The sequence below is a fragment of the Acomys russatus genome, chromosome 13 (genome assembly GCF_903995435.1).
Source record: "Acomys russatus chromosome 13, mAcoRus1.1, whole genome shotgun sequence".
Lineage (NCBI taxonomy): Eukaryota > Metazoa > Chordata > Mammalia > Rodentia > Muridae > Acomys > Acomys russatus.
In genome coordinates, this window is record NC_067149.1 from 15836214 (window position 1) to 15858529 (window position 22316).

General features: G+C 48.0%; 1 protein-coding gene across 1 annotated transcript in view; it reads right to left on the reverse strand.

The window, feature by feature from the left end:
• Positions 1-3426: 3426 nt before the first annotated feature.
• The window catches only part of Antxr1 (ANTXR cell adhesion molecule 1), a 190325-nt gene continuing 171435 nt past the window's right edge, over positions 3427-22316 (reverse strand). The window contains exon 18 of the mRNA XM_051154860.1: positions 3427-4283. Within this exon, the coding sequence (XP_051010817.1) occupies positions 4023-4283 (261 nt within the window). The 3' untranslated portion in view covers positions 3427-4022. The remainder of the gene's footprint in view (positions 4284-22316) is intronic.

Sequence of the window (22316 nt, forward strand, 5' to 3'; positions counted from 1 at the left end):
CCTCAACTGAGAACTTTCATAGATTTATCTGTAGACAAGTCTGTAGGACATTTTCTTGATTAATGATTGATGTGGAAGGGCCCAGATATAGGGTGCAGTGCCATCCCCCCTGGGCAGGTGGTCCTGGATGGCATAAGAAAGCATTCTGATCAAGGCCACTTCAGCAAGTCAGTAAGCAAATAGCATTGCCACGGCCACTGCCCCCACCCCTCCCTGTCTCTGCCCCCTCCCCGCCTCTGCCCCTCACCCTACCTCTTCCCCCCCTCCCCCCGTTTCCCCCTCCTACCTCTGCCCCTCGCCCTGTGGTTTCTGCTGCAGTTCCTGCTTCCTTGAATGTGGAAGTATAAAATGAAATAAACCCTTTCCTCTCCAGGTTGCTTTTGGTCATGGTGTTTTATCACAGGAAATGAAACCTTAACTAAGACAGATGTGCCTGAAGACGGAAGGTGGGATTTAGCGGTGGGAACCCATGGGACTCAAGCTGTCCTTCACAGTCAGTGGCTGGCCCGCAGTCTCACTCCTGCCTTGATGATTCTTTTGCTTACTCAACTCAGTGCACTGGACTCAACTCAGGTCACCAGGCTTTGCCAGCAAGCACCTTCCTCAGCTGAGCCGCCTCACCAGCCTTCTAGCTATTTTCTTGCGACCCTTGATAAGTACTTGAAAAATGTGTACTTTATTTTTAATGACAGGCGCGTGCATACACACACACACACACACACACACACACACACACACACACAAAAATAATGAGTAAAAGCTGATTTTGGGCATTTATTATTATTATTATTATTTAAAAAAGCAACATCCAGGGTATACCTTGTACAGGTTCAGCCCAATCTCCCACAGCGCGACACGGGTGGTGACACATCTTTTGTAACGATAACTCAGAGACGCTGAACATCCATAACTAAATTATCATAGAAAAAGAGAAGAGTTTAATGTTATGTGTATTCAGAAATCATATTCTAATTCTTTTTTAACTTGGTTCTCCAAGCATGCTACCGCAGCCAGCTGAGCTCAGATAACTAGAAAACAAAACAACAAGACAAAACACTGCCGACCAGACCGCTCCCCTCCCTTCCTCCGAGGAGCATGAAGAGGCTTTATATCGCTTGCAAACAAATTCCACCCATTTTACACAGTATGAATTTCTTTTGCTCCTGAACCATCGTCAGTCATTACCTTACAATGACACTTTGATGGATTTTTCCACCATCACAGTGAAGATCATTTCCGCTCCTCCTAAGGGTTCCAGGAGAGCCCTGCCCCATGCTGGAGAGCCAAGACTTTCCACTAGTTTTATGGGTGGCTTTGTCCCTGGTGCTGGGTCTCACAGGAGCACGTGCCAAGCTCCGGGCAGGCCTCCGTGTGCGCGAGCTGGCTGTCACAGCAGAAGGGCTGCACGCAGTTCTCAGCAAGGCTGTCACTTGACGTTGTGTAAAGGAGGGTGTCGTCGGTTCAGTAACTATTTGTACATTGTAAAAGCAGGATGGGCATGGGAAACCAACAAGCTCAGCTTGGTAGAGTGACCTGCCATGAAGCATCACTGGCATTAATAATTTACTACAGCTGTTCTTATTCACACCGATAGGACGTGCTTCCATCTGACACATGGAATATGAATATATACAACAAATTTGGCTTTTATATAAAAAACTTCATAAGGACAATAACAAGGGGATCAAACAAATAACATGAGCAGTTTCCTAATTACAGCCGCCATCTCTTGTTGCTTACGGGGAACGACACAGAACCTATGGACTTCGTAAACCAGGTAAAGGCTTTTCCTGCCTGTAGTAGCCTACTATGGAAGGTAGTAGTAACCTTGTTCAGCTTCTAGAAACTTCTAACCAAAATTCTGAATGACCAGGGAAGACACTGGATCAGCTCTAAGGTCAAAGCTTGCAAAATCTTCTTGGAATCAGCATGCATGAGCACTCTTTATTCCCCAGACACTTCCCCCACGGCCTCTTGGGAAACTGCACGGGACACAGGGAGGCCTGCTCTCGGGAGCCCTCCCTCTCTTGTTGAACAGCAACGCCAGCATCTTCATTTGGACTATCTTATGACCGCACAAATTGTGTGGCAGTGGTGTGGGGTGGCCTGTTTTGTACTGCCAGCAGTCAAAACAGTTGCCATGGGCTCGCTGTCTACACTCTTTGAGCCCGGGGAGTCCATTCTCCTTGGAATGGTTTTCTGGGGCCCAGCAATGTTGCATTAGGTGGCTGAGACGTTTTGGCCCCTGTATAATAAGGGACTACACTAAAGAAGCCGTGTTCTATAAGTAGACAGTGCGAGGCACAGTAAGGGTGAGGGAGGTCGCTTTCTAAACTCCTGAAAAGCAGGGAGGAGGGCGAGGTCTGGGGTACACTTGGAAAAGTGTTACTTTGGTATTGGCACCACAGGAAGAACATTACGGTCTTGGACTAAGGCACTCTCCCAGGTCGATCTTCCCTAGACAATACCTTTTATGCCAGTGGCTCCCCCATTCTTCACTGCTTTTCTTCCTAAGGTAGAGATTTCAAATAGTGTTTATCTCTCTCAATTGTAACTGGTGATTGACAGCTTATTAGAGCTGTGATTTGAAGTATTGTGGGAAAATCTTAAGTTAAATTGGGAAGCAGTGCTGAAATTGATTAATAATGTCTGCCTTGGAAATGAGAATTGGTGTCCACAGAGTGCACCACACTTGGATGCCTCTGTTCTAAACAAGCTGAGAGAATGAGGCTAACTTGAGTTTTTGAAGGATCTTTGTAGATTGCAGCCCAAAGCATAAAAGTTTGTATTTATTTTATATCTTTTGGTTCCAGAGAAAGTTAGAGTTTTAGGAACCCGAGATAGGAATTTTAGGGTCTGATGGAAAACTGAGGATGGAAGCATCATTTTGGATGGGTTAGACACCGCCTTTGACAATGACCTCTGTTTTAAAAGGTTGGGTGACAGTGTCCAGGGTTTACATGAGGTTAAAGAGCTCGCTGACCAAGCAGCTTCAGAATGGCGTGGAGGTGTGGGGTGGGGGTTTCAGGAAGAGATTTTTCGGTGTTACACATTGGGTGTATTTTCCCTTGTTTAACAACTGGTAACATTTATAGGTAGGTTGAAAGGCCAGGGAGAAATAGTCCTAACGTACAATAGCCCGTTTCAGAGTGAATCAACCGGGAATAGTTTTCTTATCAAGTCGGGGTTACTGTCTCTTAGCTGGACTTAGAAATCTCTGGTGTACTGAAGATGAAGGACCTCGTGATCTCATGTGGAAGGTGCTGTGCGGTCCACTCTGATGTGTGCCAAGGCCCAACCTTGATGTTTGAGGTGAATCATTAGCGGGTTGCCCTTGAGAGTGACAAGGCTTGCTGCTTTTAGGGACAGGTGCCTGGCTGAAGCCAGCCCTCTCTAGATGTGCGGCAGCATCTAGATGTGTGGATGCTCCCAGCATGGCAACACACCTTTCCCAGGGCAGACACCTGCTTCCCTCCTCACTGGGAAAATGGGAGCTTTGGGAAAGGGAACAGAGCATAGCCCTTAAAAGCACAACCTGTAGACCCTAGCCAGATACCTGCTTGATGCACACTAGGGACACCACACGTTTTCCAAGTTGTTGTGTGGTACCCAGGGATGAGGACGGCCTGGTTCCCAGTCCAAGGGTCAAGAGTCAAGCCAGGGAGGCAGCATCCAGAATCTCAGCTGGGCTTTTCTTATCCAATGCTGCGTTCCACTCTCAGAAATCACTGTCTTCCTGGTCTCCATGGGACGTGATCTAGCTGAGAGCATCTTGGCAGTGTGAACATCTCAGGAACCTTCCTCTAGACATAATGGGGCCACAGGCTAGGAGTGTGACTATCATTGTCTCATAGTTTGTCTCTGGGCAGTTCAGAATTTCCACTTTGTTCTGCCCATCACGACTTGCTTTTAAATCGTGAAACATCGGCTGCCGCTCACCACGTGGGCTGGGCAGATCTTCCTGTCAGCAGAGGAGTCTCTGCTGGAGTTTCTTGGGCAGCCCAGAGCATAGACTTTAGGTTCTAGACAGAAGGCCTTGGAGGAGGTCGAGAGGGGGGTGGTGCCCTGTTAGGGGGTGGGGCCTGAGGTGGAGGCGGGAGAGTGGATGGTGGGGAAGGGATGGGAGGGGTAGGGGCGCTGGGGGCTGGGGGAGGGCAGTGGGGAGCAGGGGGTGGGGGTGTGTAGATAGGAGCCGGAGGTGGAGAGCTGGGGTGGTAGGTGTTGTTGAGGGGGTACTTGGCTGGCTGACTGTTCTTCACTCTGGTGAAGTTGATACAGCGCCCCTGAAAGAGAATGAGAGGAGGGACCATGAGCTGTGAACTGATGCCTTAAGACAGAGCGGTGCTGAGCGCTGTGGCCCTTGAAGGAGCCTGTGAGGGACGAGAAACACACTGACACGCTGCTGCTGCTGCTGCTGCTGCTGCTGCTGCTGCTGCTGCTGATCTAGGGATCTGATACCACATTGGTCACTGGTCTCTTTGGATCCATTTCCCTTCCAGGGCTGGCTGGGTCTCAGAATTGTCACAATCCGTCTCCCTTACATACAGCCTCTCACCTTCTTGGGAGAGAGGGAAGAGGGCTGACGCTAGCCGGCTCATACATTATGAAGGGTGTCTTATTTACCAGCCTTGCCAGTAGGGTGTGAGAAACCAGTACCTTTCCCCAGGCCCTACACCCCAGGCTGCTTTTGGTCAGGGCGCAGGAGTCCCTCTACACCTGTCCTTATAAGACATTCAGCCAGAGACATTTCATTGCTAAGCAGGTATCTCTCCGATTTTGGCTCTTTTCTGTGTGTGGCTTCCTAGATATTTAACAGGGCGATGCTGAGAGACCTCTGTGTCCTCTCCTCAAACAGACTCTGGAAGATTCAGAACCTGGAGCCAGCCTGAAGTAGCCCCATCTCCTGCCATGCACTCTTTGACTTCTTTTTACCAGGCGCCTGGCCCACATGTGCCCGGTGGCAGTCTCCTCTGCATGCCACCGGCTGCGTGAGCTCCTTTCATGTTTGGTGATGAGCTCCTCCCAGGCCCCCGACCAGGCCAGGATATGGCCACCACTGTGTGCTCCTGGCCTCCCTTGGCTTCCCAGGCCCATGGAGCATCTGGGGCTGTCTCTACACCATGTGTCGCAGAATCATCTTCCCTCCCAGAAAGGCTGTATGAGGTCACTTCTGGGTATGCCTTTCTTTTTCTCCTCCTGTTTACTTATCTACTTCTGGGATAGAACACTGCCTGGCCATCTCTCCACTCTGATGCACAGCCTGTAATTCTAGCCTCAGTGGAGGCATGTCCAGGGAGCCCCCACTTCCCCTCACTAGACCCCAGGGAAGGGCCAGAAGGGGACGCAGAGGGCCAGGCTGTAGAGTGTAAGGAACAAGGTGTGTGTGTGTGTGTGAGAGAGAGAGAGAGAGAGAGAGAGAGAGAGAGAGAGAGAGAGAGAGAGAGGAGGGAGAGAGAGAGGGAGAGGGAGAGGGAGAGAGAGACTTGGTCTGTGATGAATCAGCAAGCTGCAAGCTTGTAGGGAATAGAAGATAAGGAGGCTGAGAGCTCTTATCCTCCCCTGTGTGATCCATCCCTCAAGTCATACACAGAGTCCCATGTGTCTGCCCATCTTCCTGGCTAACTATAGCTTCAACTCTTTATTTGCATCCTTGGGTATTTCTCTAGTTATTGCCTTCAGCACATAGCATAGCCTGTGCACTACAGTTGTTTTAAATCCGTAAATGCTTTGCCTCTCATGACAGAGGAGACCTTTTGCTTTTCTACCTCCCATGATGCTTTGTGTGGAACCCCAGGAGAGTCACAGTCAGAATGGAGTAGTTTGAAGCCACTTGGGAAAAGCAGAGGCCTTGAGGTCACTAATCTGGAAACTCTTTCCCAAGACTTCATGTTAGCTCATGTCTGGGTCAGAAAAGGCTGGACCCCATCAGACTGCACATATCTAGGAATTACGAGGCCCCCACAGATGCCAGCACAGGTGCCACAAGGGTCCTTACTGTGGGCATGTCAAGTCATAAGATGATGTGCTTTACAGGGTCCCTATTGGGGCGCCACTAACTACAGCAAACACCTTTTTACTTTCCTGTCCATAGCCCCCAGCTCTGGCCAACTTTAAGGGCGAACACTGCAATTGTAAAGTCACCCTTGGCCAGGTGGCTCTTATATAGTTGAGTGAAGCTGCCTTGATTATAATTTTCTAATGACACTATATGGGGATTTTTTTCCTCCAGTGTGTTAATGGCCATCTGTGATAAGCTCCCACACTGACAACTCGGAGTCCAGATTTACTGAGCTCCCTACTCTGCCTCCCTTCCTAAACACCTAGCATTCACCAAGCACTTCCAGAGCCTTGGTTGCTTGAGGATGAAGGGAGATTCTGGGCTGCTGGAGCTGAGGACCCGCCGCTGCTGCCTTCAGATCTTAGAGTTGCCTCGATGTGCTCCCTGTATGAAACTGGGCACACTGCTTGCACCAGAGGCTCTCCTGTCTCAGGAGATCCCGGCTCTCCACCAGTGTCAGCTCAGAGCCCATGTTGGGAGTCCAAATCTGTGATGTGGACTGTGGAATTCTGAGGACACTGGCCACTTACAGGCAGAGATGGCCTGGCGAGTGGTAAATAAACGGCTGGAGATAGCGTCAGGTCTGACTCCTGCCTTAGTGCCTACTGAGCTGCACAGCCTGCACATGCTCTATAATAAAATTGGTAGGTGGAATAAACAAAGCACGTGAGGTGATGGCTCCTCCTGCCTTCCTGTCACAACATAACTTCTGTCACTTATTTCATACAGGACCCCACACGGTGCTTTACACACGCAGCTGACGGACGATGCACACGCACTTATCTTGCCGAGAAAAGGTGCAGACTTAGCACAAACGCACCCTGGGGCAATTTACTGTAAACCCTCACTCTTCAAAAGAGAGGCTTGGCTCCCAAGAGTTCCAAAAACCTGGAGCTAGAGGCGCCAGGACAAATATGAATCACTCGGGTGTGTAATTGGCCTAAAGATGAATTCACAGGGCATTCTCTTCCCGTTTTCACTCTTAGTTTTTGCTTGTGAGGGGATAATAGAAAGGCCAGATGTCTTTGGTGTTGTACACGCCAGCAGATCTCCAGTGTTTGGTTTTAAAAAAAAGTTGCTATGGTGACCAGAGCCTTCTCTCATGATCCTGGCTTCTTGCAACTCTGTTTAATTCTCAGCAGCACTGATTCTGGGTGGTTTGAATCACATCCAAGGCTTGCTTTGACCTTAGTTTACCTTACCTTCCTCATTAACAAAATAAGAACGCCATTTTCCCCCCACATACTAGTAGCACATGCTCTGATAGAATTTTATTTTTTAAGTTTATTTGCGTGTATGGGTGTTTTGCCCGAACATATGTCTGTGCAGCATGTGTGTGCCTGGAGGTCAGATGACGTCATTAGATTGCCCTAGAACTGGAGTTACAGATGGTTGTGAGCTACCACATGAGTGCTGGGAATTGAACTTGGGTCCTCTGCAAGAGCAGCCAGTGCTCTTAACCACCGAGCCACCGCTTTACCCCCTTTGGTAGAATTCCAAGAAGACTTGGGAATGTAGCTGAGCGGTAGAGCGCTTTGCCTAGCAGGTACGAGGTCCTAGGTTCAAATCCTCAGTACCGTAAACACAAAAAGCCTAAGAGGAAAATGTAGCAATATCTTATAATACAATGGGAGGGTTTTACACACACACACACACACACACACACACACACACACACACACACACACACACATACCTATGAAGCATCCATGAGCACTTCAACACCCTACGATCTAGGTACCATTACCTTCATTGCAGAGAAAAGAAAGGGAGGGCTCTGACCTAGTTAAAGAATTTGTTCAAAACCACGCAGGCAGCAGCCGGCAGGATGGGAACACAGCTGAGCTCTGTGTGTCTCAGGAAAGCATTCTTTAGACTATTATCCTGGATATGAATGATATGCACAAAAGTATCCCGGAAGGACCAATAGCTTTACACGGTGTTCTTCTTGGCCCTGATCCGCTAACTCTCCGCACAGATGTGAGAGGGCGTTCCAGAGTATATGTTTGCCTGCTCTGTTCACACTGCAGGGCAGTTTTCAATGGCTCTATTTACAATCAAATCCACAGCCTCCAATGATGTGAGGTCCTGTGATGTGGCCTTCACTCTACCTGCTGGATGTCCAGCCTGTCCTGTCCTAGCTCTCCATGGATACTTTTCAATGAAACCAACAGCACAGTACTTAGTGCTCTTTTCAAATATGTCCCAGGTAGCCTCAGGGGTCTCTCCTTGAGGCCAGGGCTCCTACTAAGGTCTCAAGGTCTAAGTGGTCCCATGCCAATAACACCTGCATAGCTGTGGGTCTCTGAGCTGGAGAGTCTTTGAAAACCCACACAGTCCCCATATGTTTAGCGTTTCTGAAGTTCAGGGCATAACAACAGGGCTATGCAGACATCATTAAGCTACCTTGCTATGGCATCTATGGATGCTCCCAATTCCTGGGGAGACGTGGTAAGGGTCCTCTGTGTGCTCTGCTTGGTAGCTCCCCACCTCTCTCAGCAGGGCTTCGTGTAGCTCAGGCTAGCCCTGACCTTGCTCTGCTGCCAAGCAAGACTGTTTCTACTCCCAAGTGCTGGGGTTAGGAGCATGCACAAGTGGCAGGATGGAGCCGAGGGCTTAACTGCTGTTTTAAAGGAAACTGTCCCCCTAACAAATCCGTGTGCCCAAGTACGGCGTGGGTAGGATGCAAGGTCTTGTCGAACCACATTTAGGTTTTTCCCCTTGCACTGTAGAGAGTGTGGAGGCAGGGAGGGCTGCAGTGTGGAACTGTGGTCTGCAGGGGCATGACTCTTGCCTTGTCTTGTCCCTAACACATTCTCGCTGTGAAACCTGGGCCAAGTTACCACATCCTAGGACCTTGCTTTCTTGATCTTCTGCACTGGCTAGTCAGGCCCTCAGCCCTGAGCTCTACGGTTCCATCAGATCTGGGTGGCTGTGGAGCCCTTTGCCTACAGTTTAATTGGATTCTTTTGGGCAGCCAGTTTGTGCATCTTTTTTTTTTTTTTAATGTTGCTTCGTTTGGCGAGCTCTGATCCTTTGTAGCGTAGATCTTCCAGCTGGTCGTTAGGTCTCTGACATATTAGTAAATGGGAAATTTCAGTATTGGACGCTTCACCTTCTTTTCTTAGATTCCTCTGGTGAGGGTTCAAGCTCGGCCCTGAGTTCTGAGTTTGAGCCTGTCAAAGGCTGGGGAGATGAGAGGAGGGATTTGGGGTGATTGTATGCAAAAGATTGTGCCAGGAGTGAACTCATGAGTGCCGAGTGTTAGGAAACATCTGGGTATCAGGCACGCTCAGCAGAGATGGAGCTGGCCTTCGGAGATGGTTAAAAATATGCCATGGCTCCCACAAATTAAACCAAATAGTTTCCTATGAACAGAGGTCATTCAAGGAAATTGGATTTCACAGAGAGAATACTAAAGCAATCATGGAAAAAGTGTAACACACAAGCCAAGTTTTCTCTGCAAATACCTTTTTCTCTGGCCTAGTTTTCACATACATGCACTGTCTTGTTGGAGGGCTGTAGGTGCTTCTCAAGTTACAACAGGATTAATTTTCCAATGTTTGTTTGGTGCTGACTGTTTGGGGACAGTGGCTGGGAAAAAAATCAGTCTTGTAAAGAGTGTCTGGTTCTCAGGTTAGACCACAAAACTCATTGGCTCATTGCTGTCCATGGACATAACCGAGGAAGACGATGCTTTAGTGACTGACGCATCAGGACAGACGACATCAGGGTGACATCTTCCCATGCATGCCTCTCCTCAGTCTGAGTCACTGCACCCTTTCCCAAGTGGCTGCACCACCTGTCAATCACTAGGGGCTTCAGACAGTGCTGAGCAAGCATCAGGGTCTTGCCCTCAAGAGGATATAATCTAGAGTTGGTGACAGAGCCAATGGCTCACAAACTCATGGACCCGAGCAGCCATATTTGTGGTCTGTGGTGGTGCCATCGTTGATTGGACCAGAGGTAGGAACCTAACCTGGGGTGGGTCAATAAGTTCAGTGATGATAGGCAGGCAGGAAGAACGAAGCCTGGAAGTGGGAACTGAGGCACTGTCTTCGGTGTGTCAGAGAGAAGCAGAGAAGAAAGACATTTAACCCCCCCCCACTCTTCCCATTCTAACAGCTGCACATTTAAAAATGGGAATCAGGCAGTACACAGGTCTCCTGGCCACACCTTTCCCTTGATATACTGGTTTCCATATAAAGTATCTATACATATCTGTGTATACATGTACATGCACACACATATGTAGAAGCATATAAAGTGTACATGTAGTAAGGATACACACACACATTCAGTGTTCTTTCTGCTTAAACCTTTCAGTCTCTGCCCCCTACAGGATATCCAAGCTCTTAGCACAAGCTGGTGGCTGGCTCCCCTGAATCCTCCTGGCCTAACCTCACTTTCTTTTCTGCCTTTGAACTCTATGCTTTAACGTTATCCATCATTTCAGAAGAGGACACCACACTCTGGCTTTTCTTGTGACAACACTCATGGGTCCAGCCCCACGACAGAGACAAATAGGTATTGCGTGAGCCCAGGGCAAGAGAGAGCATGCTGCCAGGGCGAAACAGACGTCCAGCTCCCTCCCTCCACCCCAGGCTCGGCTTGTCTGTGACACATTTCCTCTCCTCGCCTGCTTTTTATGTGCTGTCCGGGATAAGGATCCAAGGTCAACTCTCTTGGTTATTTGATTCCCTCTGCTGACACACAACCTGGTGTGCACGCTGTAATCATGTCTTCTGATGGCAAAACTGAGGGTAAGATGGAAACATGAAGGAAATACTTGGAAACACAGGAAGCTAGAAAAATGAAGGTAGCATCTCCTCAGCGGGACACATGTGATTAGTCAGTAATCAATACTGAGGTATGATTTATTTAATATAAATCTCCCTTTCATCTGATTGCAAAGTTCTATATCTGTTGAAAAACTTGGAAAATACATAAAGGAAAGAGGAAAAAGAGGAAGAGAGAAGGAATGTGGGTAGCACGATTCAAAATTACCCCACTGCTTTTCCTTTTTAGAGAGCACAAACACCAGCTCAGTGCATGCATTTACAACAGTCAAATTGGGCTGTGTACAAAATACATGGCCGCCACGGCTAATCTTTCCTCTGTTCTGCCTCTTGCGCCCAGGACCTTGTGTGTGCCTCCCTCATCCACTGAGTCCAATTAGTGCTGCCCATATGCATGTGGCTGTGTGTTATCCCCCGGGGCATGGTGTATGGGGTGCCTGCAGGCACCTCTGAAAAAGAACCAGTCTCCCTTGGATGCCAAGAGCTCCTAGGCTGTGGGTGTGGCTCTGGAGCCCCGCCCCCACGCTAGGATTTCTAACTCACCTTACACAGGTCCTGTGCTTCCTGGGGTTTTCAACCTTTAGGGAAGCACTGGACGCAGTTATTAAATTACTTCCTGTGAGGCAGTAGGAATCCAGGTAGCTCTGTGATAAACGGCGCCATGGTTAAGTGATAGGAGCATTTTCATTTACCCACCAGTCATCCGAGGCAGAGTCACTGAGTCAGTTAATGCACCTCAGAACAGCTTTTGATAGTATTGTCAACTTTTCTTCTAGAAAAATGGATAACAGGGCTGGAGAGGTGGCTCAGAGGTTAAGAACACTGACTGCTCTTCCAGAGGTCCTGAGTTCAATTCCCAGCAACCACATGGTGGCTCACAACCGTCTATAATGTGATCGGACGCCCCCTTCTGGCCTGCAGGCGTACATGCAGGTATAGTACTATATACATAATAAGTAAATAAATCTTAAGAAAAAAGAAGAATAAAAATGGAAAACAACTTGTGGTCACAGTGCTATTCTACAATGACTTCATTTGCAGTTTCATAAGGGGAAGGTTTCCAGTGTAACTTCCAGAGGGAACAGATTCATTTCTGTGGATGGGTCATGACCTGCAGGTTAGGTTTCTGTCCACACCCTTAGTGACTACTGGCCTGTTCTCTTAAGAATTTTAAAAAAATAATCCAATGAGTGCAGTAAGAGCTGCCCACAAGTGCACAAGCATAGGGTCATCCACCGGAGCCTGGTGAACTCAGCGGGGCTAAAGAAAATGACTCTCCCCACCTAGGAGCCATCCACCCCAGTATGCCACGCTGGGGTGTGGGCTATGTTCCCCTCTCCCCCTGGGCTGGAATGCTGACTGGCCTGATTCTATGCAGGCAACTACAGCGGCTGTGAGTTTATGAGAAGTATCTTTTAAATTCTAGTTTGCTGAGTCTAAAAATTTAAAAATAAAGATTTTTAAAATATAAAACAAGATAATCATATCTGTAGGTATTTTTGGTCACTTTAAATAATTTTCTATTCAGTTGATTTTAAAGAGTAATACTTAAAAATTTAATAGAATATTTTTGAGACCACTCAGCATCATATTTTTCTACTTTTATCTACTAATATATTTTATAATTTTTCTAATAAAAAGTTTCTACATATTTTGAAGAAAACCAAAAGTTATAGAGGCATATTATTAATTTTGGTGTGTGTGTGTGTGTGTGTGTGTGTGTAGTCTAGTGATCACACTTAGGTATTGGTCCTCAAGTGCCATGCCTTCTCCACTCTGTTTTTGAGGCAGTCTTGAGATTTGCTGCATGCTGGAATGCTGGGCAGCCTGTAAGCCCGAGGGCCCACCTACTCTCCCGCAGGGCCACACCCACCCATCACTGCTCCTGCTGTTCGGTGTGGGCTCTGGAGACTGGACCCAAGCCCTCAGGCTTGAATGGCAAGCACTTAACTGACCAACCACACTCCCCTGCCTCAACTCAGCGTGTTTGCCCCCAACACAATTTATGTCATCATTAAAGTTATCTCCACAAAGCAAATTTGGAAGAATTTTGCCTCTTCATATGATCTATATTTCTGAGAGAGCTAAGGATCATGGAAACAATACGAAACATTTCTTGCACAAACATGTAGACTTCCCCCCATCCCACAGTCTTTTTATGCTTAATTTTTTTTAAACTGGGAGGGGTGTTTTGTGCCTTTAAAATATATTCTTTTAGTTATGTCCATGTGCGTGTGTCTGTGTGTGAGTTTGTGTATATATGATGGCTTGAGTAGGTTTGACCCCCATAGACTCATGTGCTTAAATGTTTGGCCCATAAGGAGTGACATTCTAAGAGGTGTGGGCTTGTTGAAGTAAACGTGGCTTTGTTGGAGGAAGTGTGTCACTGGGGGCAGCCTTTGAGGTTTCAGCTGCTCAAGCCAGGCCCAGTGCCTCAGTGTTTTTTTTTTTTTTTTTTTTTTTTTTTTCTTCCTGCTGCCTGCAGATCAAGATGTAGAACTCCCAGCTCCTCCTCCTGCCTGCACGCTGCCATGCTTCCCGCCATGACGATAATAGACTAAACCTGTGAACTGTAAGCCAGCCCCAATGAAATGTCGTCTTTTATAAGAGTTGGTGTGGTCATGGTGTCTCTTCACAGCAATGAAACCCTGACTAAGCCAGCATGTGAATGCAGATGCCTGAGAAGGCCAGTGGTGTTGGAGCTCTTGTAACTGGGGGTCCAGGCAGTTGAGAGATGTACTTCTTACATCCAGCCACTCCCTCAAGGCTGATGCCACCTGCATCTCTGCTTCTTAAACCCTGGTGGCTTGGGCAGTCATAAACAACAGCACACGATGGAAGTGGTGTGCTAGCTTTGAGGCTGACTCTAAAGGCCTGGGAGGTACTGTTTCTGGGTTTGGGCATCCTGGACTTTAGCTCTGGGCTATTCTACTCCAGGGAGCCAGGTGAGAGAGACCGAGGCACAGACAGGTGAGTGAAAAAAAAAAAAACCCAGTGGGATTCCTAGTCCAGGTAGCTCTGGGGACTTCAGCCCCACTCACCATCTGGCCACAGCTTCACAAGAAATCTCAGATGACAACTGTCAAAGGGGGACCTGCTTAAACCACAGAATGCGGAGAAAATAGTAAGCTGCAGTTAAGTTAGTACCTTTTAGGACAGTTTCTCATGGAATAATACTGAGAGACAGCCACTCATCTCTGCCCAACTGGTGTATCACAGCTTGGGGAAACTGGGTTAATGCTGGTTTCTCTTTTCTTTTGGAGTCTGATCTCAACATGTCTCAAACTGACTGGGTAGGACTTTACAGTCCTGACCTCAGGGAGGAAGGTAAGATTGTCAAATGACAGAAAGATACAGCCCTGATGGGAACCAGAAGATGCAGTTCCTATGGTAACCAGAAAATACAATCCCAACAGTAACCAGGAAATAGAACTCCCAGTGGTACCCAGGAGATACAAAGCATAACCCTCACAGTAAACAGAGCATGCAAACCTGACAGCAACCAGAAGATGCAACACTGGCAGGAACCAGAAGGTATGTGACAACCACAGGAGATGCAACATTGACACTATCCAGATGCAACACTGTCAGGAACCAGAAGGTGTGTGACAACCACAGAAGATGCAACATTGACACTATCCAGAAGATGCACACCAGATCAATGATTGACAGAAGATGCACCCTGACCGGAACTGGAAGCTCCAGCCCTGGAAGCCACCATGTCAAATCCTTCCTGTTCCCTGGTGCTTCTTTGCAGTGCACATTTTGAAACAGGCTGCTGTGGCACAGGGAGCACTGACCGCAGAGGGCTCTGGGAAAGCAGCTGGGATGTCGCAGTTTACCAACGGAAGTTCACCCTTCTAAGCTGGGCCTGTGACACTCACCAGTTACTTCCATATAGCTGGTACAGCAGCTCAGGATCACGCTCCTGCCGAACCCGTAGTCACGGGATGTTCATGTGCTCGAAGTGTCAGTTTGACCGAAGTGGTCTTTAAATATGGTTTAATAAATAATATGCTGGAAAGCAAGGTCAGTAAGACAGAGTTATCTGCACCCCAAAGAGGGTAAGTGAGCTGTCTTATGGGTCTATGACATGCTATTAAATGTCAGTGTTTGACCTATGCATACGTTACAATGAATCACTCCTCATATAAATAAATGTGTTCATAAGCCCAAGTTGAGTAGGACTTCATGGATAGTCAGGAAACCATTATACACAAGAAAAATAAAATGTATCAGGGGATAGGCAATTATTTTACTGAAAACACCCCTCGTAGATGCTGAAATCCTCTCCAGATCTCATCAGTACAGGAAGCTGTGAGACATGTTCTTCTCTCTCTCTCTCTCTGCATTCATGTGTATGCAGGTACATATGTACGTGTGTGTGTGTGTGTGTGTGTGTGTGTGTGTGTGTGTGTGTGTGTGTGTTGGAGGTCAAAGGACAACTTGGGTGTCATCCTTGGGAGCCATCCACCTTTTTATGTATCTACTTGTGCGAGAACTGGTCCAGATCTCAAATTATAGACTGGCTGGCTAGTGAGCCTCAAGGCTCTATGGTCTGTGCACCCTGAGCCCCGGGACTTCAAGCATGCACCAGCATGTCTGATTTTTAAAAATATTTATTTTATGTGTATAGGTGTTTTACCTACATGGATGTCTGCACACTACTTGTGGGGGTGGCTGCAGAGGCCGGAAGAGGAAACTAGAACTCCTGGGACTGGAGTTACAGACAGTTGTGAGGCACACATGTGTGGAACTGGAGTTACAGACAGTTGTGAGGCACCCATGTGGGTTTTGGGAATTGAACCCAGGTCCTCCGAAAGAGAAGCCAGTGCTCTTAACCAATGAGCCATCATTCTGGCCCCTCAGATTTTTTTATTTCAAACATGTATTCTGAAAACTGAAGTCAAGTCCTCGGGCTTGCAAGGCAAACACTCGGTGATGCTCTCCAGGCCTGTTTATAGTACCTAGTTCCGAAAAAGCGTGTATGCACATGCACGTGCACGACTGTGTGACTGAGTGTGATCAGATAGAAGGGATAAAGAAATTGTGATCAAGAGACCAACGTGAGGCCTAATAAACATGGATTGGGTCTAAAAGTTCAGACCTTTCAGGACAGGAAGACAAGAACTCGGGCGGACGCGCGGGCAGTGTTCTGGAGGAGGGAGGGCTACGTTGGCAACTTGTAATGAATGGCAACCCAGCGTTGTTCAGCGTAAACGCCGCTTAAATTTGCCCTTGTAAAACCTCAAGGCTGGCATGGACCAACATCCCTTCACTGGATACATAAAGTTCAATGTGCACTCCATGGGTCCTGCCAAATTGCATAGGGGTTACTTTGCCAAAGAGCCTGGTTTTAATGGCCATTTTGGATAGGTCTCAGCAATGCCATTGCTTTAATGCTGTTCTCTACGATGTAAGAAAACATCGCAGCCCAGTGTACGGAGCGGAAGTCTGAGCCAGGACAAACAGACTTTGCTCAGTCCTTCCTTCTCTCATTTCCTGCCCTTTCCTGCCTCGGATAGTTCTCCTGTCTTCCTTTATGGTCCACTTGAGGGTCTCTAACTGTTTAGACCCATCATTAGTATAGGATTTCTACTTATTATTTTATTTATGTTGAGGTATTTGTCTAAAAAAATTAGTGCCAGAGATAAACTAAGACTGCTTAGCCAAGGACATTATTTAGCCTGGATGTGAAAATGTAAAATCACACAATTACAATTCACTGGGCGCATGGCTCAAACCTGCTCCCACTCTTAAAGTCAATCTCACATCCGAAGGGTGGTGATTCCTCCTCCTCCCCTTCCCCCCTCCCTTTTCCTCTCTCCCTCCTCTCACGGGGTGATGCATATCACCTTCAGGATGATGCCTTTCTCTATGCCTGTAGATATTTAAAATGTGTTTCCCTGAAGTAGAGACAATACTGATTTTAAAAGAAAACAAATACCTTTGTATTTGTGATTTCCATACAGTTGCCAGCTCATGGCTTCCGTATAGACTCTAAGGTGTTTGTTCCCAATTTTGCACAACGAAGCACAAGACCCCTAATTGGAAGGCATTTGAGATGGAACTCCTGGGAGTCAGCTAGTGTTCCACAAGGCTGCGACAGTGAGGCCCTCAGGCTGGAATCAGTGCCCGGAGGCCCTCAGGCTGGCATCAGTAACCCAGTAAGCAGAGGCACCAGGAAGCCTATTTTTTTCTCACCATGTGAGCACCAAGGAAAGACCATGGGAACTTGCAGCCAGAAGGGAGCCCCCACCAGACTCTGAGCATGTCAGCATCCTGATTTTGCACAGCCAGCGCCCAGTTCACATTTTGTTATGGTGGACTGGGTAGAGGAGATGGGCACCTTCAGTTGGTGTGCCCTGGCCAGGGTATCAAAACTTCACATGTGTACCATTGTCCAGTTCCACATGGGACCAGTTGCTTGTTAGGAGGTACAACGGCGTAGTCTCGTTGAACCCTCCATTCGCTAAATCCTGACTCTGGGCTGGGGTTGGTACTTGCTGCGGGGTGCCCATCTCTCATGCTGTCTCTCTGACCGCAAAACAACTTCTATCCTGATCTGAAGCCACAGTAAAGACTCTAGATGCCTAAGTAAGGTGCTAGGGTCTCTGTGTAAGTGAGGGACACGTTGACGGAATAAGCCCAGGTCTGTCTGAATTCTACCATCTTTCTTTTAGATTAGACGAAGGGGTATCACAGCTACCCAAATGGTCTATTGGAGGTTTATCTTTTTGTCCCTGTCGCTCCCGGCTTCATCCCTTCTCTCCTGGCTTTTCATGACACTGCTCTTTCTTAAGAATTTTGGGAGCTGGAGAGATGGCTCAGAGGTTAAGAGCACTGCTTACTCTTTCAAAGGTCCTGAGTTCAATTCCTAGCAACCACATGGTGGCTCACAACCATCTATAATAAGATCTGGTGCCCTCTTCCGGTGTACATGCAGACAAAGTACTGTGTACATAATAAAAATAAATCTTAAAAAAAAAAATAAAAATAATTTTGGTGCTTCCGCCATACTTTTCCTGGATCAGAGCCCCGAGCACCTTTGATTAAAGCCTTCCTGTCCCCGCTGCCTCCCCCTCACAACCTTCTGTGTTGTGACAAGTGTTTAAACTGGTCCACGAGATTGATGTTGGTGCTTTCTTCGCAGATGTTGGTACTTTCCACGGACACAGATGACCACAGGGACAGAGCAGGTCAACTATCTAGTGTTTCGTTCCCCCTTTTTCTTCAACAGTGGAGACTGAGTTGCACTGGGCATGTGGCCACGTTTCCCAGCTTGCCTTGTACAAGGAGGGTCAAGAGAGACTGAAGGATGCCAAGGAGACTGGCCTAGTTGGTGGTGAATGGGTGTGATCTCCACGGCCACGTGGATGGAGCAGAAATGACATGTACAACTCGAGGTTGAGTCTTAAAGGTAAGAGGCGTGGCCTCTCCTCCCATTCTTGGGCTAAGGACCACCCCTAGGGGCTGGTAGGATGATAAGGCAGATGACTTCTGGGCCCCTGCCCGCACAGGGGACCCCCATATTGACCATCTTGTTTGGTTTTGTTATTTTGAGCTTTTTGCTGGATCAGCAGATTCTCTATACAAAATTATATGATTAAAGGAAAAAAAAAATCCTAAAGAAAATGTGTTAGTGCAAAGGAAAGGCCAGAGCAGTAGGCAGCTGGGGGCCACAGCAGGCTCTTGTAGTGACATTCCAGAGTTAGGTAAAGCTTTAGGGGTGCCTCCTAATTTTGACTAGGTAACTAACTGGCTGTCCAGCTGGGGCCCTTGGCATCCCATGGGCTCATCTGTTCTCAGGTGAGATTCACTATGGTCCTGCCTGCCTCCTAAACTGAAACCAAAGGCGGATGAGTCTCCAGAGCCCTGAGGGCTCACAGGCGGCATCTGCGACTGCACGGTCAGAGAGAGATGGAAAATTTATAGCACCAGGAATCTGGGATTCATTTGGGAGCATTAATTTAAATTATCCAACCTCAAAATTGCTTTCAGGCCTCCACTAGGCTCCAATATCCTTCCTCATTATGAAACCATGCAAAGCCGGGCGTGCAGTGAGCCTGTGCCCTGGTACCGACCTGCCTCAATGCTATGGTTCAGGAAGACACCTCATCGGTTCAGCATCTGTGATGTCCAGGCCGGGCTGAGCTGATGTCCTCTGTGACCCAGAGGAAAATCACTCCTTACACTCCTCCTTAGATTACAGTAAGAGTCTTTAAAAGAAAGACCTGCCTTAAGCCCTTTACAAAGGGGCAGGGTGTAAAGGATAGTAAAGCAATTTTAAATCTGAAAATAAGCAGTTTTGCTAATTACTAAATTATAAACAAACCTGGGTAGTGGTGGATGAGTGGATGGATGGGTAGTGGAGCCTAGGGCCACAGGCGTGCTAGGGTAGGGCGCTGTTACTGAGCTAGGGGCCCAGCCCGAATTCACCTTATTTGTTCATAAGGACCAGACTTGGAAGAGACTTTGCTGGTGTCTCCTGCACCACAGCATCATGGCTTGTCCGTACTGTGATATAGGCTCACTGCAGGCCTTGCTGGACATGGTTTCATAATGAAGAATAATATTGGAGCCTAATGGAGGCCTGTAAATACCTTTGAAGTTGATATTTAAAAGAACGTGCCTAAATGGGTAGCACTACCTGTCCCTTCCTGGCTGGACAAGTCCTTATCGGGAGGGCAGAAGTCAATCCAGGTGCCTATCCAGGCTGTGGCTCTGCCATTTACTCTGCAGTTTCCCACGTTTTCTGGTCAGTGTTTGGCTCCCACACGCTTTTCTTCCAATGGACTGAGGGGGCCTCTGGGCTAAGTGTGTCCTGTGTGTCCTTCCTGGCCTTACGGCTGGTTCCGTGGCCTTCTTCAAATGACTGACACTTCTCCCGGCTCTGACTCACAAGGGACAGAGATAGAGCTGGGCCTTACAGAGCCTTCTCAGAGACCAGCCCTGGAGTGAATTGATCCAGTGAACCCAAATGACCCCGAGACTCCCCAGAGAGGAAAGATGACCTCGTGCTTAGTAAGACCAGCTCAGCCTTGGAGGACCCCACTGTGAGTAGGGGTGGTTTGGCCCACTGTCCTTTTTGAGGCTGCAGTCACTGACCCCTCCCATTTAACCACAAGGTTTCTGAGGCTGACAGATGTGGCTGGGTAGGAGGCAGAGGAATGCCGCTGTGGGGCAATGTGAGAAGGACACGGTTGCCCTGACCCCAGGCACATTGTCTTCTTGTGGGCCAGAGGCATTTCCACCTGGTGCCTTTTTTTTTTTTTTAAAGCTGAGCACTTTGTCATAATATTGGTCTTAAGGAAGCTTCTAGAACAGTGCCAGGCACCTCCCAGTAGTAAGTAGACTGTCTGAGAGAACTGAAGTACTGTGTTGTGGAGGCACAGAGGGACCTCAGGGGTTTGTGTCACTTTCCTGCACCTTTCCTCAACTCAGTTCCCACTTCCATCCTGTCTCTTCACAACTTGCTGTTTAGGAGGTATCCAGCCTTGTCTGTCATATGCTCCAGAGGCCACAGTATTCTACCCAGGCAATGGAGCCAGCCAGATAAAGACCAAAACTTCTGAAACAACAAGCCAAGATGAACTCTTCCCGTGTTAAGGCACTTTTTTTCCCCTTCAGGTATTTTGTCACGACAATGAAAGCAGACACGGATTGTAAGTGTGGTGGAACCTCGGGTCTTTTCTCTTAGACACCTTCTTCTGGGCCCTTACACAATACAACACGTTCAGATTACCTCCAGGTTTGATCATTTAAAAAAACTGAGGAGTCCTTTAGGGCACCTCACTGAGAGGCTTTTAGATGCCAGAATGTTGTTAGTAAGGGACAGTCCCTGGATACGGGTGTCAACCAGAGAGGGCTTATCAGAATAATTATCTACACTTTTGAGGCTACACCTCGGGCTTTGAAGACTGTCAAATCTAGTGACGGTGGAGGTCTGGGGGAAGGGACATGGGAATGGGACAGGCAACGCCATCCAGGTATACAGAGCACAGAAGGTTGGCTGGGTGGTTAGCCCAGGGGCTGAGCCATCTTGCTGCCTGGAAAAGTGACATTTTGAAAGGTGCCAGCAGCCTCAGGCATGTGCTTTGGGGGATGGAGAAGCAGCTATGTGGGATCAGAACTGTCCCGAAGTCCTGAGTGTTTGTGCAGACAGAGCTCCTGAGCTAATGGTGGGGCAGTGGGCATCCGCACACAGAACAAGCCAGGCTTGCAGTTTCAGGGTATAGCTCCCAGGGGCGGAGAGTCATATAAACTCTGCTTCTTCTTTAACAGACACAACCTGACTCCCCGTGGGGGCCATGCCTGCATGCACACAGGGGCACTTCCTTGGTTGCTCTCCACCTTGATGTTTGAGATAACATCAGTGAACCGAGAGGTCCTGGGTGTTCAGTGAGAAGGTTGCTGACTCAGTGAGGTTGGCTGGCTAGTCAGCCCCAGGGATCTATCTGTCGGCTTCCACATTCCCAGCGTCGCTGTGCGTGGTGAACACACGAGCGAACAAACAACAAACAAACACCCATGTTCTGGAAATGAGACTCAGGGCTTTATCCTTGTATGGCAAGCACTTGACTGACTGAGTCCAAGGGTGATATTCTTTATGGGGACAAAGGGACGATCTCCAAAGACTGCAGCCATTGAACGTACCTTCTGAGGAGAGCCTACTTCATTTTAGGATAATTGTACTTATTTTTGGCTTGCTGATGCCTGACAGCCTGGAGTCTGTACTGACACAGATCATCTCTGAAAGACTGCTGACACAGTCAGTAGCTTGGTTTCATCCCCTTAACTGCCACGCAGAGACAAAGACCCTGGCCGTACTGTCCAGCGGACAGCAGCCATAGTGACTGTGGACGTGACAAGGTGGAGGTGCGGACACTCACTGTTCATGTGCCAGAGATTAAGGTCACAGGGGCATAGAGGATGACTTTGTTCCCTCAATGCTAACAGCTACGGATCTGAGCACGCCTGCCTGCTCCCAGGCCTGAGAACTGACCTGCGAGCTTTAGTTCCTTCCTCTTAGGGAAAGTTGTTGATTTTTACATGTTTCTTACTCAACATTTCACTTTGACTATTCTGATTTTAAGAATGCAACATATAGCCGGGCGTGGTGGCACATGCCTTTAATGCCAACACTTGGGAGGCAGTGGCAGGCAGATCGCTGTGAGTTCGAGGCCAGCCTGGTCTACAAAGCAGTCTAGGACAGAGAAACCCTGTCTCAAAAAACAAACAAACAAACAAACAAAACAAAAAACAACAAAGAAAGAATGCAACATATAGCCATGCGTGGTGGCACACACCTTTAATGCCAGCACTCTGGGAGGCAGAGGCAGGCTGATCTCTGTAAATTAGAGGCCAAGCCTGGTATACAAAGTCCAGGACAGCTAAAGCTACACAGAGAAACCTTGTTTCAGAAAAACAAAAAAAGATCGCAACATATATTGAAAAAT